We start from the raw sequence: 15985 nt of genomic DNA, 5'->3' as shown, positions 1-15985 counted from the left end.
ACATGTGAGAGTAATTTAAATAAAAAGAAAAATAGTTGTAATAATTCGTTACTTTACGTAACGACGTTTTAAAATGAATGACAATCTAATCAGACACACGCTACTGCTTTAGATGAACCCTTTTCGCAGTCGTAGTTCTCATTGCTGTTAATCGATGCAAGCACACTGGAAACTGCTGCAGTTTTCCCAGCATCCTTGGGCGTGGTTTTCCGTCAGATGCTTCGTTCCTGTTTTCAGGTGATTTTCAGGTGCAAATGTCTTTACTTATTTAAACGAAACACACACACACACACACACGCAAAACAGGCAGCTCAACGTTTACTAGAATATAACGCAATGATACTTTCAGGTTATTCTCATTATATATCATTCCTCCCAAATGAATTCATATATATAGGCCTTATTTTTTGTCTCTGCAGTTCTTTGTATTTGCCTGCTTCCAGTCTGGAGTCAGAGTCCGTTGCATTCATGCAGTCACGTGTAACACGTGTAACATGATAACCTCTCAAAACACCCTCTGCAAACAGACTGTGAAAATAGATGTGTGAGTATTCTTCCAGTGTGGGTACTGTTGTTCTTGTATGCATGTACTGCTCAGACAGATGCTCCAAATTTCGTTTAACACCCGTATAATGACAAATAACTGCATTCTATTCTTGACACATTGGCTCCCATGGGGGCAGTGCAACTTGATTTTGGAAAAAAAAAAAAAGGAATTGAAAGATAAAAACTGAAACTGGCATTGAATAAATAAATAAAAAGTGACAAACCTGCACTGGAACATAAAATGCAAAGATTAAACCATGCAAAGCCTTAAATAAAAAAATGTGTTTACAGTTTCTTTTTACTGCTGTGGCACTTTTTGTTTTGGGCGTGTGTGTGAGGAGCTGAGAGGCAGGGCTTCACGAGTACCTCATCGACAATTTGCATATAATTTGCATCCCGAGACCCGTCTTAATTGAACTGCGTTGTAATGGATGTTTAGAGTTCAGGTGGAACTCCTAAACAGCATGTTAGCCCCCCCCCCGGCATCACTTGAAGCTGGACTACTTTAAAGAAGTTCACTCTTAACTAGCTCATTAGTTGCACACACATTTGACTGAAAGCTGCAGGAGCAGGAAGAAATGTTGGCTTTCCTGCGATGCTCTTTCCCCCTAGGAGTCAGGGGCCGGAGCTCCTGCTCTTGCACAAGGCTTTGTAAAAGTGCTGACACAAAATATTCAGCAGCCAAAAATCGCAGGATACCAAAGTCCAATCCAGATTCATGAAGGATTACTTCAACTGACTGCTGGGTTTGAAAAGAGGAGAGATTCCCGATACATAATGGTGAGTCATAACTAGTTACTAATTTTGCTGTATATAAATATGGAGCATCTGACCTAGTTTGTCTCAGTGACACCTTATAGAATTGACTCAATGTGAAGTTTGTTTTTCAATGTCTCTTTTTTCACTTTTAGTTTTTATCTTTCAATGACATTTTTTAATAACAAAATCAAGTATCACTGTTCTGGCCCCACAGGTTCCCTGCCTCCCTTCTTTTTTTTCTTTTATTTTTATTCTTCTTTTTATGCATGTGATCTTCCCAGTATCTACATCCCCTGCTCCCCTTTCTTAAATCAGCAACTATAACTGCTACCTATTCATAACTGTGTGAAGCCCATAGCTGACAAACTAAAATCTGATAAAAGAAAAGACATTGATAATGTATACACACATCACACAAAATCAAATGATCTCTTGTTGAATGTTAAATTTATTTCAACTCAGGAAAAAGTGCCTGCATGGCTGAAGTTCAGGGTGAAAAATCATCTTCAGATAATTAAAGATGCTTTATCAGTAGCATAAACTTTTAAAGAAGTCACTTCAAAATTATTTATAATTTGTTGACAGATCATAACATCATGTAAAGTACAGAGACAGGCTGTAATCAAAAGTGCACATCAGGCTGCACACCATTAGCTCCTGGCACATCTCCTAAGGCCAGGAACCTGTTCAGCTTGAACTCAAAGTCAATTGGGCGTTCACTGGGCGGCCTGTAGTTCCCCCTCATGGCCGTGCTCAGGTAAGGAATGAGCGCACAGTTCTCTTCAAATGAGGCCAGCTTCTTTTTGTACATCTGGCGAACGTGGTCTGTACTCTTGTGGTTGAATGCTATTAAAATGTAAAACTTAAATTATTTCTGAAGTAGAAGAAACACAGTGCTGGAAACATATAGGAAATCTTAATATATGAATGAAGTATATGGTACATAGTAAACCTTGCCTTAGGAAAAAAAAAGGTGCAGAATGCACATAAAATCCTTACCAGTAAACTTAAAGAGCCTAATGATTCATATAAGATATTTTATTAAGGCCTAAGGATAATGTTCTTACCTTTCAAATACAAGGCCACATAGTGGAGAGCTGATCTTTGTAAACTGAGATAAGGGTGCTTTGGTTTGAGACACCCGACAGCTGTCATGGCCTTGATCACTGCTACTGCCACACCCTTAAAAAACACAAACCAGTACGGTCGATATCACGGCAAAACACTGAAACATCTCAGCATACAGGACTATACTGCAATATGTGTGACTGAGTGTCTAACCTGTTCCAGGTAGCCCAGTGTTGGAAGGGAGGTGAGAGGTACAGGCTCACAAAGAGGAGGAACTTTAATGGGGAGCTTTTGGGCCCAGTAGGTTTCAGGAGTCCTTAAATAAATAACACCAAATTTCCAGTAAACAGACCAAAGGTTTACACACCACCACACTGTCTTTATGAGTGCAGCTGAAAGCAAAAGTGATGCAAATGATGATTTTTAAAACAAAAACATAAAAAAAGGCACATAAGTTTCAAATATACAAAGAAATAGCACCTCATGAACTTGTCCCGTTTCTCCTTTGTCTCAAAAATGTAGATTCTTTCTTTGTATTCCACAGCATATTCCATCTTTCCACGAACTAGAGCTTCATACCTAAGGACAAATAAGACTTCCATATGAAAAGTCTAAGTCTTTTCAACATATTGTGATGGAACAAAGTGTTCAATTTTTAAATGCTCCAAAACAGTCTGTTTTGGAGCTTATTTACATCTTTTCTCATCTGACGCCATAGTGATTAATATTGTATCTATCAAAATAACAATATTTGAGTTGTAACTTGAAGAAAACCACAAAGAAGTCTGTTAACTTTTTTTTTTTTTTTAGCATTTTGAAACATACAGTAACTAAATGAATAATGTACCTCTGGTTTCCATCCAGGTAAGTAACAGGACAGAAGCCCTTCATCTCAACTTGCTGTGGGAACCTGTTCTTCACCTGAATCTCAGTCAGCTTCCTTGGTAGGAGGTGGGGTTGTGGAAGGGTGTGCGGGCAGCCAGGTGTCACAAATTGATCAGGTGTCAACAGGAATGTCTGTGATTGCAAAAGCAAGATTAAAAAAAAATAAAAAAATCAGATAATCTTCGAGTTACAGTTTTCAGGGTTGAATGCCTTCCCATACTCCTTACCCGTGAATCTGTATCTGTGTGCAAAAAACTTACAAGTAAAGTTCCAAGAAACTGACCTCTAAATGACTTTCATCACACATCTTGTAGTAGTGTCCCCTGTACTCAGCTGCATGAGTCAATGCTGCAGTTTCTGAGCTGTCCACCAGGTGGTGATGGAGGGCCATGCAGACAGGGCAGTACTGGCCAAACTCTCCAAGCCGGCAATCCAACTCGTTGGGTGTGATGCACAGCCTGTTGATGCAGGCTGCTTGCCCTGGTTAAATCATTGTGCATGGGGTATGCACATATAAAAAGTTTAGCCATTGAGTTTGAGAGCAAATAATCCATTTTATTTGGTCACAACCAGTCTTGCTGAGTTGATTGCTGGGGAAATGTATCATCTTACACTCTTCTAGCACTTACCCCTCTGTATCCTCTCCAGGTAAGTGTGAATATATTTCATGCTGATGCTGACCTCCTTTATCATTCTGTCCCAGATCCACCATTTGCTTTTGAGTCCATCAAGGAGCAACCAGTTCTGATATTGTTGTTGGAAGTAATGCCTTACATGCACCACCTCCTTCTTGTAGCAGGAATTACAAATGTGGAGGATCTCAGAGCTGTCGTGCATCAAGTGAGGCCTACAGTGGAAGAAGAAAGGAGAAAAGAGACACATTTTATTATGTATGTTATGATTATTATGTATGTATTATGATTGATGGATCATAATCAGCTGGCAGACTTATGTTTTCTGCAAAAATAACAGTTAAATTGCCATTATAGTTATTTGTTGTGTGTTCTCTGACTTGTTAGGCCTCATTTTGTCTGCAAGGCCTCTCTTCAGCACCTCCACTATGTCCAGCTCAAGCTCAACTACTATCATGGGGATGATGCTCCGAGACCCCATCAGTTCAGCCTGCTTAAGGGTCATCGGAAACCCATCAAGCACATATCTGAAATGCCAAACATATCATACCATAGTTGATATTGCCTTTACATATATAATCAAACCAACAATAATAGAGTACAAGAACTATGTAAAGTATATAGTTCTTGTCTTGAAACACCAAAATGTATTGCAGAGATTAATTTAGGATCTTATCCAACCTTGAGTTTTGCTAAATATTAACACATAAATGTGACAAACCCTTCGTCTTACCCTCGTGTGCTACAGACTGAGTTCATCAGTGCCACCTCCAGACACTGAATGGCCAGTTCATCAGGCACAACAAGGCCTTGGAAGAGATACCCTCGCATCTGTTTAGCCAGATCAGTGTGCTCCTGTGTGTCCAGCACCGTACGCATAACGCTACCAATGGACAGCCGAGCCAAGCCAAATTTCCGAGCAAACATCTGTGCCACTGGACAAACAGAAACAGAAAAAGCTAAAGAAATGAAGACAGTAAATAAAAGAAAATTTTTGTTTTCAGCTGTCATGTGTCTTACCAGTGGTTTTTCCAGATTTTGGAGGTCCAGTGACTGCTATTTTAACAGGAAGTGACGGGGTGGGCTTGGGCTGCTGAAGGTACTTTAAGGGATTGAGCATAAATGTGTTACAGTTCTCCTTAGATGCAAAGAAGTAGATATACTGATGGAAGATCAGGGGATGTGTTGTACTGAAGGGCCACTGCAGAGGCTGGATCAGGTCTCTTTCTTTGTATAGCTGTAAGTTGGGGAATGTGCAAGGTTAAAAAAAAAATGTTAGTGTATTTTATGAAGGAAATTATATGTTGTTTTTCTGTCAACATGTCTGCACAAAGCGAGAGACAAGGAATACTCATTAAAGCACTTTTTTGGAACTAACAGAAATACAGCTGACATTCCTAAACCTTGCCTACCTTGATGGGGTCCAGACAGCCAAAGGCGCTGAAGAACTTGAAAGAGGAGAGCAGAAGCTTATGTGCCAGGCTGTAGGGGATGGGGTGGCATTTTTGGAAGAGTGACTCCCTGTTGGTCAACAAAGGCTTGATTTTGTTGAGCAGCTGATGCTGAACAATGCAGAGTTTGTGAGAAGCATTGATGTCCATTCTGGGTATATTCTGTTCACCTAGGAGTTCCTAATGATAGAACAGAACAAAGCAGCATTATGTGGGCATACAATACAGCTACTTATATTGTAAAATCAAACTACTTTATAGTACAGGTCTTGTTCTAAATATGAAATACAAATAGAAAGGGCCATGGTGCATGTTTGTTTGGTGTATTTGTACCATCACAGTACTAAGGTTGGTCTCATGTGCCACAAAACGCTCTTGTATTCCTATGGCCAGCCTCTCAGTAGCTAATTCCTCAGTCTCCTCATTGTCCATGCCATCATCCTCTTCTGCAGGAAATTCCTCCTCCAGCAGGGCCTCTATCATCTCTATGTCTGCAGGTTCACCCTCTTTGTCATCTTCTGTGGCATCTTGAAAACTGAACTGTTTTGTTAGCAAATACAAAATAGAAGGGAGAAGTTGAATGCGAATGCAAATGGGATAATCGGGGCGTGATGAATTTGCTTGCTTTTTTAATGGTTGCCTTTGGGTCTTGCTCTGCCATGAGTTCAGCCTTCCTCTTGGAAATAGCCTCCTCCTGAATTAAAAAGATTACTATCAATGTGTCAGATCCTCACATAATTAACATTTGTCAAGACAGACAGCAAGACTGATGCTTCTTGGGAGAAAAATAAACACAATTACTAAAACTGTTGCATAATTGTCTTTTTTTTTTTTTTTACCCGTTTTTTTTTATGCAGGTCATGGAGGAGTTTCAACTGTGATTCACGTTCTTTTTGGCGCTCACGCCAAATCTCCAGGTATTTTGGCAACAGACGGTTCTGAACATCCTCAACATCCACTTCCATGACTACCACAACATCAGGGAAAAGCTGTTGTTTCAACATGTACTGCACCTCCTCCGGATCATGAGGAAAGCCCTCCAAAATAAAACCTGTAGACCTAGAAAGTAGATCATCTTGAGTTAAAGAAAAATAAAAAGCAACACCACCAAATTAAGAATTCAATCTTTTTACACTGTTGATGGATTTTTTTTTTCCAATTGGAAGAAAAACAAAACTAGTTAGCTGTTAGCTGCCCTCCAGCTAACTGGTTTCTAAGGATAGCTCTGAGAGAGACAGCCAATAGGCAGAATACAAGCAACCATTTGTGTAATAAATACTTGTATGGTTCACGTTTCCAGTATGGTGCAACAACCATGTCCAAAATCTTTGGATGCAGAGGATCTCCTTCGGATAGGTAGGCTTTGATGGCCATTTCTTCCTCAGTCAGTGCTTCTTGCTATAGTCAGATAAATATACAGAAAAATACCCAGAAATTCAGAACCTACAAAGAAGTATCGTAACAGACTGTGCTAGAAGGAAATTGTATTGAAGCTGACCTCCACCTCATTGATGTTTGTAGAGGGATCCTCTGGCTCCTTCTTATCTTCTGCCTCAGCTTCTATTATTTTGATCTTCAAGTCTTCAGAATAATCTTCTAAGAACATTAACTCATCAGCATCAAGTATCCGCGTCTTTGTCTTAGCCATGATGAGCATTTGGAGCTGCTCCCTGAACTGAATATGGAAGAGCCCGAGCTGCTGTGCAAGCCACTTCCCATGAGTTGTCTTGCCTGAGCCTCTGCTGCCGAGCAAAAAGATCCGCAGGGCAGGAGGCTTGAATGGAAAAGGAACAAAGAATGTGTAAGGGAAGTTTAGTTCAAAATTTGTTATTTTCTCTTTTAATGCCATCTTGTACCTTGAGAGGTTCAGTCTGCGCAATATATTGTTCAGGATTTTGAAGAAAGGAATCCCTTGCTTCTAAGCTGGAAAAGCAGTAGGTCTTCTCACGATACTTGGCTGCAATTTCATTCGTACAGGGCCATAGGACATTATGGTCTTTTAAGGCAACAGGGCAGAAATGATGTGTGTCACCTAAGAATCTTTTGGCTGTTGTGTTTCCCTGCATTAAGAACATGAGATGGTTTCAAAGGTTTGCTTGCCTTAGTAATACCTGTCAACAAAGCAGTAAGGTCTTTATCTTCAGTCGCTACAATTTTAAATAGCATTTTAAACAAGTAGATTATAAAGTGGAAAGACTCCATAGTTTACAGACTTCATTTTCTTCCTCTGGGGGATAATCTTCATCGCTGCCTTCCTCTGCTCTCTCCAGCTGATCTAAGGCCTCTGTATCCTCTGTGTCTTTTTCCATGTCCTCCTCAGATAACTCCCAGGACACATACTGAAAGGGTTCTGAAGATCACAAATGAGAGCTAAAGATTAGATTGGAATTTTTTAGTAGAATATCTCATGATCTTATGTTCCTCTGTCAGTTAAAAAAATGGGACTTGGGTCACTAAATATCAATTAATTTATTTTTTTTCCTAAAATGAATGTCTAAAAATACTACTGCCCTACTCATTAGTTTGTAGTTCCTTTATTCAACAACACCAAGGATGGTAGTAATGAATGCCATTGTCAGTAACATTAAATATTTGTCTCAGTATTTTTGATTTTTTTTGTTTTCGAGGAGCACACATTTTTAATACAACAGTGATTTGGTCTGCATAGCTTTACACTCACTGTCCATCTGCTGGATCATATCTTGAAGCAGGTTCTCCGGGCTTTTCCTTCCAATCTCCAAAGTACAGTGGGTTACTGTTAAACCAGATTGCATTTTCTCCCATTCACTCACAAACTGTTGCAATTGCAGTTTATACTCATTCATCTCGGGGCCATCTGGATATCCCAACTCCGAATAATCGTGTACTACCACTGCTGCTCGGAGCACACAAAGAGAAATAGGGAGAGAGAGAGAGACAGACAGTGAGAGAAAGAATGCTAATGCTACTTTAGTTGGGTTTGCATACAATGTATATACAGTATATACACTGATCAAGCATAACATTATGACCGCTGACAGATGAAATGAATAACACTGATTACCTCTCCATTGTGCCACCTGTTAGGGAGCAAGCGAACATCCCATCCTCAAAGTTGATGTGTCAGAAGCAGAAAAAATGGACAAGTACAAAGATTTGAGCAAGTTTGACACGGGCCAAATTATGATGGCACCTCCAAAACTGCAGCGCTTGAGGGGTGTTCCCGGTCTGCAATGGTCAGGATTATCAAGTGGTCCAAGGAAGAGGACAGCAAGGTTAGCACTGTGCCTCACAGCGAGGAGGTCTGGGTTTGAGTCCACCTTTGCATATTCTCCCTGTATTTGCATGTGTTTTCTCGATTTCCTCCCACAGTCCAAAGACATGCAGTTACTGGGGTTAGGTTAATTGGTTCTAAATTGCCCATAGGCGTGAATGTGAGTGGTTGTCTGTCTCTCTGTGTTGGCCTTGCGACAGGCTGGTAACCTGTACAGGGTGTACCCTATAACAGCTGGGATAGGCTCCAGGCCCCCTGCAACCCTGAATAAGATAAGTGGAAGAGAATGGATGAATGGATGGATGGACGAATGGATGGTCCAAGTAAGGAACAGTGGTGAACCAGTGAAAGGGTCATGGACAGCCAAGGATCACTGATGCACGTGGGGGAGCAAAGGCTGGCCCATGTGGTCCGAGCTACTGTCACCCAAACTGGCGAAAAAGTCAATGCTGGCGCAGAATACAGAGTGCAGCAAAAAGGGGACAACACAATCCCAAGCAGGCGGTCAATGTTATGGCTGATCGATGTAGTTTGCAAATACAAAAAAACCTGTGATTTTGATAGAAAATTTGCATCTTTATTGTGAAATATACAGTCACAATTTCAATGCGGCAACATTCTTGTCCACTGTAAGCTTGATGGGAAACCACCTGGATCTCATACTCTTTTTCTCTCTTTCGCCAAGTTGTTTTTTTGATTTGACAAACAGCATGTTCTTGTTGTAATGTTACCTTCTTTTTGTATTGTGTTAGGATTTGCAGGGCTGGTGGTTTTAGATTGTTTAGGAGCTTCTGAAAACAAAATACAATAAAAAATTATATTGATTGCATTGGTCATGTTTAAGGAGAATATATAGAAGAGATAAAGGATGTCATACCATTAGTTTCTTCCACAACTGTTTCAAGATTTGATTGCACCTCTGATTCTTGCTCCTTTTGAGTTCTAAAATAGAGAGAACAGAGGCACGAAAACAAATGTTACATGAAAAATCCAACTCAGAGGCAACAAAAAAATTTCACAGCATCATTGGATCTGCACTTACAAGAGTTCTGCCTCGTTCTGAGACCGTTCATCCTCTAATCTCATCCTTACAGCTTTGTTCACACTTTCCTTATTTGTCTCATAAAGTCTCCTCAAAACTGCTCAATGAAAAGTGAATTAATGAGAGTGTAAAAAGCACCAAAGTGTATGCACAAACACTGAAGAAGTCAAAGAGTAAAATGCAAATGTAGGATTTAACTTTATATGTTTGTGCCTCATACCCTGGTGTCCATCACTGTCTGTGAGACAGAAGAAGATTTCTGGCAGGAGTCCAGCTTGCTGTAAAGCACCCATCTGAGAACGGTTCTTGGGAAAGTTGTCAAGCACCCATCCAGTCACCTCCTCCTCCTCTTCGATCTATAACATCAAACTTTTTTTCAGTTAAGTTGGTTTAGCATTATATCACAGTATTTACTATGTGTGTGAATGTCTCAGTGTCATGTTTGTCTCTTTGTATGTTTGATTTAGTGTTGTTTGTTGTACAGTGTAAGTCAACGATTTTCTGCAAATAAAAAAAAAAAAATCTAACAGTCTCAAATAAAGTTGCAGAAACAATTGTTGTGTGCCATTATTAATATAAATACATGAATGCATATGGAAACATGCTAACCGCTCAGGACTGAAAAGTCAGTGTAAATGCTGCCACCTGGTTTTAAATCTTTAACATACCTTTTTTACACGCTTCTCTAGTACATCAGTATACAAGTCAAAAGAAGCTGTACTCGATTGTTTTGCTTTCTCCACAGCACTAAGGACCATGGCTTGCACTTCTGGGTGATCCCCGGTAACTGAAAACAGCAAAAATAATATAATTTTACATACAAATACAATTTAGTCATGTCCAGTATGCTACATTATCCTTCACAGTGAGCCCCAAAATATTAGGACACAACAAGGTATGGTTTCACTGCATACAGTCATGATAAAAGTACACCTTCCAATTCTAAGGTTGTATGTATCAGGACATAATAAAATCACACCCAAACGTACACCCCATGATTTAATAGCTTGTAGAGATATTTTAGCAGCAAAATGAAGCAATAGTTTTCTGTATGACTCACTGCGGTTTGCGAGCATTTGTTTATGTACAGCTCTCTTAAGGACCCACTACAGCACTGAAATCGGGGTTGAGGTCTGGACTTTGACTGGACCCCTGCAGCACTTTGATTCTTCTCGTTTTCTCAAATGTAGCTCTTGGGGTATTTTGCAGTTTCTCTGAGCATTCCACAGTCTGACCTTGTGGTGAATTTGCTGGGTTGTCCACTCCTGGTAAGATTGGCAACTGTCTTGAATGTTTTTCACTTGTGAATAATCTTTCTTACTGTAAATGACAGACTTCAAATTCTTTGGAAGTGTTGTTATAACCCTTTCCCAAACTTTAAGTTGATGTTGATGTCTTTCCTTGTTGGCATTGTGTTAGGGTACACCTGAATGCTCCAGAGTAAAAAACTGCCAAAATTCCCACTTTTATAGAGGTGCTCACACTTGATTTCCATCACCTGGCTGCTACTTATGCTCTTAATTCCTGTGGAAGTAGTAAGGGTGTACTTAATTTCTCACACACTGCTCCTGTAATTTGGCTTAGATTTGGTTAAATAAATAAATAATTAGACAGTATGCCACATTTTGTAGTTAATGTGAGATTGTATTTACCTAATTTTAAGAACTGCTAAGGACCAGAATATTTTTTTATTACGTCCTGATATGTAAAACCGTAATTGACAGAGGGTGTTCTTTCTTTTTCACATGACTGAAAGTATTTTAACATCTTACCTTCTATGGAGCTGGTTTCATCTGATTAAAAAAATTATAGGACATTAATTCTCTGTATGACAATAGCAGTCACTTGTTCAACAGTGGGTACAAATAATGCTCTATGCTATATAGTACGTTGGCCTATTATATACAGAAATAACACACTTAGTAATACTTAGTAATAGTGTATTGTTGTCTATCAGTATATCATATATAGTTCCATCCGTCATAATCCAAAAAATATCAACAAGGCTCAACTTGCCTGAATTTTCTCCACCATCTTCCTTCATCTTCATCTTGATTTTCTCTATTGCAGCCTGTGTTGTCTCTTCTTTAATTTTCTCAGTCCTCTCCTGTTCAACCTTGACCAAAACTGGCTGCAACATTTCCTCCATGTCAATTACCACTGCGTTATAGTGCTGCGCTAGAAGCTTACATAAGGTGCTCTTTCCTGCAAGAGAAGGCCCAATGATGGAAACTCTGCAGGGTAACCTCGGCATTGGAGGTAGCAGGTAAGGGCGAGGGTTTGTGACAAACTTATGGTATGCCTCCTCTGATGAAAGGATGTACAGCTTGTCCTGGAAACTATGCAGTGGTTGAGATAAGAGTTGGTTAACATTGCCATTGGATAGATTTCTCATCTGAAAATAGCTTACAAAAGACCACTTACCCCACACCAAATTCTGGTTTCCCAGGAATGACCTTGCCCTCTTTCAAAGCAACAGGGCAGGTTCTGCCCCAGCGGCTCCTTCTCCACCTAAAGCCAGGAACCACAATCCTGGAGGAGGACATAATTCTCAGTAGGTCCTCCTGAAAAAAAACAGATGGTCTCAATGTTAAAGCAAATCTAGATACTACATTAGGGACTGACTCAGTGAAGGGAGTATTCTTTTCAATGTACTCTATACATTCACATTCACTTATTGTGTATTGAAATTAAACATGAAGAATTCCAGACCGTGCTAACATCCTCTGGCAATTCTTCATCCTCAGCCTGGCGGAGGAGGATTGGAATAGGGACAGGATTTATTGCCAAAGTTTCGAGACGTGACATAACAGACTAGAAGCAAAAAAACTCTAATTAGTTTACAGATTACATGCTCAAACACACACTTTACACAGGTAGCACTTCTGCACCACACTAACATTGCCTTCTAACTGATTTATTTGTTGAAGACGATTCATTTCTTGCTCTTAACTTTACCAAGTGCAACTCTTCTGTTTTATTATTTCCATCCAACTCCAACAGATAGAGGGGGTTGTGGTTTGTCATGTAGTCCTGAAAAAAATACCAATTAATATACCTTTCGATCTGTGTTTTTTTGGAATTAATTCTTATAATAATAATAATAATTATTATTATTATTATTATTACACTCCAACACTTATCTTTAGTGAATATTACCAAATTTCAAAAGCCCTTAAACTCTGCCTTTTGAGTCAGAATAATTTGGTATGTTCACTGTCCTTTGATATAAACTTACAGGTCAAACAGAAGCAGTATCCACCAAATCACTGATTCAAATACAAAGTTTAAAAGGACTATGAAATTTGGCTGACTGCACCATTGTATAATGAGCCTGGTGACACAATAAAACAAATATAACTTTTTAGTATGTCAGTAGGGGGTGACTTTAATGACTGCTCTGGGTCTGGGCAACTCACCTCCAGAGGTCGGAGCATGTTCTCCTTGTACATGTTGATTCGAACAAAAGCATTTCTAGCCAAAAACTCTGGTGTCCACACCAATCTATCAACAGTCTCCCTCGAGAGTTCCTCCTCCTCCTCCACCTGAAAGAAAAAAAAACTAAACAGTTTACTAACAGGGAAATCAAAGCCTGCGGTGATAACAACTTGATCTCCTGGAAAAAGAAGGTTAGCTGAAATAAAAACAGTCCCCTAAAAATTCAAAACCCAAATCCAAAAATTTACCATATGGATAAAAAGAAATGTAACTGCTATTAGCCACTGGAAAAAAAAAATTCAAATGAACATTTAGGACACTTAAGATAGAAACTAGAGCAATAGCCTTATTGACCCAGGCACAAAGTATCTACTGGATAAATATCCCACAGCGTATAATATTTATCCTCCTACCCCAACCCATGTACATGAGTACAAATAATTCTGGGTCTTGATACTTGCAGGCTAGTTTGTTCAGAGCTGCCTTGACAGTAAGGACAGCACTTCTGATTAAATTCATTTTTTGTCATTTTAAAGTCCTGTACCTGCACCCCAACAGAATCAGTGGATTTTGGGGTTGACTGGCATCATTTTCTATTGTAAGCAACAACAAAAGGTGGGGGTAAACTGACAGAGTTATGATTTTGCATATTTCATGATCACTCAGTGACAAGAGTTATTTTCCCTGAAGTCATACCTGCTCCTCCACTTCCTCAACATCTTCTACATCCTGATTCTTGTTCTTCTTCTCCTTGCTGTACACCTCTTCATGCTCCCATTGATCCCTGTTGTAAAACTGCCCTGTCTCTGGGTCCTGCTTCAGACCAGACAGCCTCTGGACAAGGTCCTTGTCTGCACACTGGTGAAGCGTATTTAGTATATAATCAAATCAGTAACATGCTGTCAAATCTTTTTTTATAAATGACTAATTTACAACATTAAACTATGCAAAACAAAAGCCTGAACGGAATGGACAGCTCCAAATAGAGACTGACAGTAACCTTGATGTTGATAATGAAGTCAGGGGCTAGCTTGAGGTTTTTGATCAGTTCAATCTGCTCATTAATCTTCAGACACTCTTCTGACATGAACGGCAGGCAGCTCAGTACATAACCTGTATCAAAACATGTGAATTCTCAAACAGTGCAGACCTTATCATATAAAACATATCACTCATCTTATTTTACATTCAATCACACACTGCAAGGAACATTGACTGTGAAACTTGTTTTGCGTGCATAGTCACTGTATGGAATGTAATTAAATGAAGTCTTATATTTTACCATAGTGCTCCACATCTGGTGAGTTTATTTTGGCAAGAATCAGCTTCAGCACCATATCCTCTGGTACAGTTTTTCCCTCAGACAGTATGTTCAAAAGCTAAAATTAGCAAAGTGCAACTTAAAGTTTCTAATGGATGTAAAGAACATACAAAAACACATCAGAGGAACAAAGGACTGATTTTCAGATAATACAGAATATGTTACCTCCTGGCCCTCTTTTGTTCCATTTTTTATGTGTGTGTTGAGAAGATTGGTATCTGAAAGATTGTAAAAGCAGCTGAGAAATAAGAAAAATCATGTACATACACATCACAGGTTAAAAAGGTACTCACCATCAATCAGGATACACCTCCAGGACTCTGCAATTTTTTTGGCCAAGGTGGATTTGCCAACACCCTGCCACGAAGTGCATATAGAGGAACTGGGTCACATGATTTGGGAAGTATTAAAAAAATTATTTGCTATTGTTTGGGTATGCACTTGTTTTGGTGGAAGCACTCTGCATGATGTCCATGATTGTGGAATGCAGCTTAAGACATAGAACTTTCTCTAAGAGTTGTGTCCAGCAATTATAAGTTTAGCCTAAAGTTGATTTGCTATTAAACTTTATTGTGTGTATGTGTGTGTGTTTAATTGCATGTTATTCATTGCCTTTCCTCTTTTTTGCCATGCACATCTGACTCATTCACACACAGAACTGTGCATACTCTCTTATGGAGGCATACAACTACATAGCTACATACATAACTTAAACAAATAACTACATTTCACTTTGTATTTCTACACTGTGTGGCATGTTAATATAGACGGATTACCGGTCTTCCAACGATGATGAAGCAGGTGGGTTTAGCAAGAAGTCTCTCTCTTTCGGCTTCATTTTCTATCAGGTTGTCCACTAAAGTATCCATTTAACCTACGTGAACACACAGAAATATAAATGTAAACGTTAGAGACATTTTCGAGCTATCAGTTTATTATCGTATTGTCCACAAACTTCGGCAAACTACGGTGCTTAATGTTACCTGGTAAATATGGAAAAGATTAACGTTGTCAAACTTCTATTAAAGTTTACTTACTGTTACTTTTGGGCGTCCCTTTATTCTGTTTTATGTGCTAATAGTTCTTAATGCATTTATTCATTAGCGTTACAATAATCAAGCTAGCCAAAGACAAGTGGTTACCATGACAACTTGCAAACAAAGGGCTAGTTTCTTAAGCGCTAGCTAATGCTGTCGTTAGATTTGAGGATTGACATTGTGTTTGTTTGTTTGTTTTAATAAATTCAGGAGCAGTTATAAACGGTGAAGCCATTGTCGCGTCCAAAACATAACTGCAAAGAGGAAAAGTGATCAATTTAATAATCGCATTTTCAGTCCTTCGAGCTTTTTGACTCTGCGAGGCACCGTATGAGCCTAGCCAAGTCGTTCATGACAGTCACCTGACTAAAACAAATTCAACCAAAATGCTAACGGAGTACGCCGGGCACAATGAGTACAGATGCAGTTTTTAATAGTTGTTAAATGAAATGTTTAAAATACTCGTTTGACAGCTAGAGGAGATGCATATTATCATCAGTGGAGACCATCTGTGGGTAATGATTCTAGCTAGGTAGATTACTGGTGAGTGATG

At 39.3% G+C, this 15985-nt stretch overlaps 2 protein-coding genes and 1 long non-coding RNA gene across 10 annotated transcripts in view; 2 read left to right on the top strand and 1 right to left on the bottom strand.

Moving 5' to 3' along the window:
- The first annotated feature begins 1189 nt into the window (after positions 1 to 1189).
- LOC115774155 (uncharacterized) lies at positions 1190 to 6118 on the top strand. Its single transcript, XR_004019168.1, has 3 exons — positions 1190 to 1326; positions 4055 to 4148; positions 4278 to 6118. It is a non-coding gene; the product is annotated as an uncharacterized LOC115774155 (long non-coding RNA).
- ak9 (adenylate kinase 9) lies at positions 1769 to 15725 on the bottom strand. Of its 7 annotated transcripts, none has more exons than XM_030721270.1 (37): positions 15433 to 15725; positions 15172 to 15269; positions 14689 to 14752; positions 14561 to 14613; positions 14357 to 14453; positions 14075 to 14187; positions 13771 to 13932; positions 13056 to 13181; positions 12595 to 12669; positions 12349 to 12450; positions 12061 to 12200; positions 11653 to 11975; positions 11409 to 11429; positions 10305 to 10423; positions 9857 to 9992; positions 9637 to 9733; positions 9472 to 9536; positions 9326 to 9385; positions 8022 to 8216; positions 7555 to 7691; positions 7198 to 7401; positions 6846 to 7115; positions 6621 to 6739; positions 6181 to 6400; positions 5982 to 6035; positions 5675 to 5881; positions 5303 to 5521; positions 4911 to 5127; positions 4624 to 4825; positions 4271 to 4417; positions 3888 to 4105; positions 3542 to 3738; positions 3221 to 3390; positions 2854 to 2952; positions 2587 to 2689; positions 2373 to 2487; positions 1769 to 2151 (listed from the first exon to the last, which is right to left on the bottom strand). In XM_030721270.1, exons 2-37 carry the CDS (start codon positions 15262 to 15264, stop codon positions 1928 to 1930), a joined length of 5163 nt encoding a protein of 1720 aa, XP_030577130.1. In that variant the 5' UTR covers positions 15265 to 15269; positions 15433 to 15725; the 3' UTR covers positions 1769 to 1927. The 7 variants fall into 7 exon arrangements, with proteins under 7 accessions (XP_030577130.1, XP_030577132.1, XP_030577129.1 ...); XM_030721272.1 differs by having other exon boundaries at positions 6840 to 7115; positions 14561 to 14571; XM_030721269.1 differs by having other exon boundaries at positions 6840 to 7115; positions 15433 to 15724.
- The window catches only part of fig4a (FIG4 phosphoinositide 5-phosphatase a), a 59854-nt gene continuing 59457 nt past the window's right edge, over positions 15589 to 15985 (top strand). For both annotated transcript variants that reach the window (XM_030721277.1, XM_030721276.1), the window contains exon 1: positions 15589 to 15975. The gene's annotated coding sequence lies outside the window, so the exon portion shown is untranslated. The remainder of the gene's footprint in view (positions 15976 to 15985) is intronic.

Source organism: Archocentrus centrarchus, chromosome 24, assembly GCF_007364275.1.
Source record: "Archocentrus centrarchus isolate MPI-CPG fArcCen1 chromosome 24, fArcCen1, whole genome shotgun sequence".
NCBI classification, from domain to species: Eukaryota; Metazoa; Chordata; class Actinopteri; order Cichliformes; family Cichlidae; genus Archocentrus; species Archocentrus centrarchus.
Note: the sequence above shows the minus strand (reverse complement) of the source record. Positions and strands in the feature narration are given on the sequence as shown.